This window comes from Cariama cristata, unplaced genomic scaffold (genome assembly GCF_000690535.1).
Source record: "Cariama cristata isolate BGI_N322 unplaced genomic scaffold, ASM69053v1 scaffold22695, whole genome shotgun sequence".
In the NCBI taxonomy this organism is placed as follows: Eukaryota; Metazoa; Chordata; class Aves; order Cariamiformes; family Cariamidae; genus Cariama; species Cariama cristata.
The window spans coordinates 5,149-6,038 of NW_009618439.1; the positions used below are offsets into that span (position 1 = coordinate 5,149).

Genomic DNA, 890 nt, shown 5'->3' on the forward strand with positions numbered 1-890 from the left:
ACCCGCTCCCTGCTCCGCTCCTGCGCAAAGTCATCGGGACGGCATCGCCCCAGCGCCCAGCTCTGCCTGCCCTGGGACCACGTGTCACCCTGTGCCCTGCCTCAGTTTCCCTCCAGGCCTATCCCAGGAACGCACGCAGGACCCCGGTTCCCCAAGGGCTGCACCTGATGACGGTGGGGCCACACCGGGATGGCACGCAGGGAAATCCCCACCACCATCCCTGCACCAGCGCTACGAGCTGGCCCAGCCACCGCACCGACCCCAGCCCTCCCGGCCCGTAGCTATTTGCAGCCCCGCAGTTGTCGGAGGTTATTAATAACCAGGACTAAGTCAGAGACAGGGAAGCAGCAGGAACGCCGGCAGCCCGGGAAACCTCCGAGCAGCAGCCCAGCATCAGCAGCCTCATGGGGGTTCACGCGAGCTTAAAGCGGGGTCCCCATCACAGCACGCTTACCCAGGCGGGGAAATAGGCTTCAGGCTCGAAGTATTTCCCATAGTGCTTGTTACGTTTGAAATCGCCCAGGTCGGCTTGGAGGGCGAAGGCGGTGAGGAGGAAATAGGCTTCTTCGCGCAGGACGCACTGCGAGTGCAGCACTTGCTTCCGCAGGTGCCAGTAGTAGTAGTAGCGTGCCGTCCGGTCGCTGCGGGGAGCGAAGGGGAGAGGGGAGGAGAGGAGAAGCAGCGTGACACCCACCCATGACCCAGACCAGGAGGTGGGAGACAACTCCAGCACCTTCCTCCTGGTGGGAAGCTCTTACAGATGGAGCAGGGCTGGGTGCGGATTCGGTTGCTCCCTTTTCCCCCCATTCATTAAAGCTCCCATGAGGCGGTGCAAAACCGCAGCCGCTTTCCTGCGCTGAAACTTCCAGCCAGTGGAATAACCCCCCCAA

General features: G+C 62.6%; 1 protein-coding gene across 1 annotated transcript in view; it reads right to left on the reverse strand.

The window, feature by feature from the left end:
* Positions 1 to 641, reverse strand: part of LOC104162195 (FERM domain-containing protein 6-like) — a gene marked incomplete at its 5' end in the record, with an annotated part of 5,789 nt that extends 5,148 nt beyond the window's left edge. Inside the window, one exon of the mRNA XM_009700864.1 lies at positions 455 to 641. Coding sequence (XP_009699166.1) covers positions 455 to 641 — 187 coding nt within the window. The remainder of the gene's footprint in view (positions 1 to 454) is intronic.
* Positions 642 to 890: the final 249 nt, after the last annotated feature.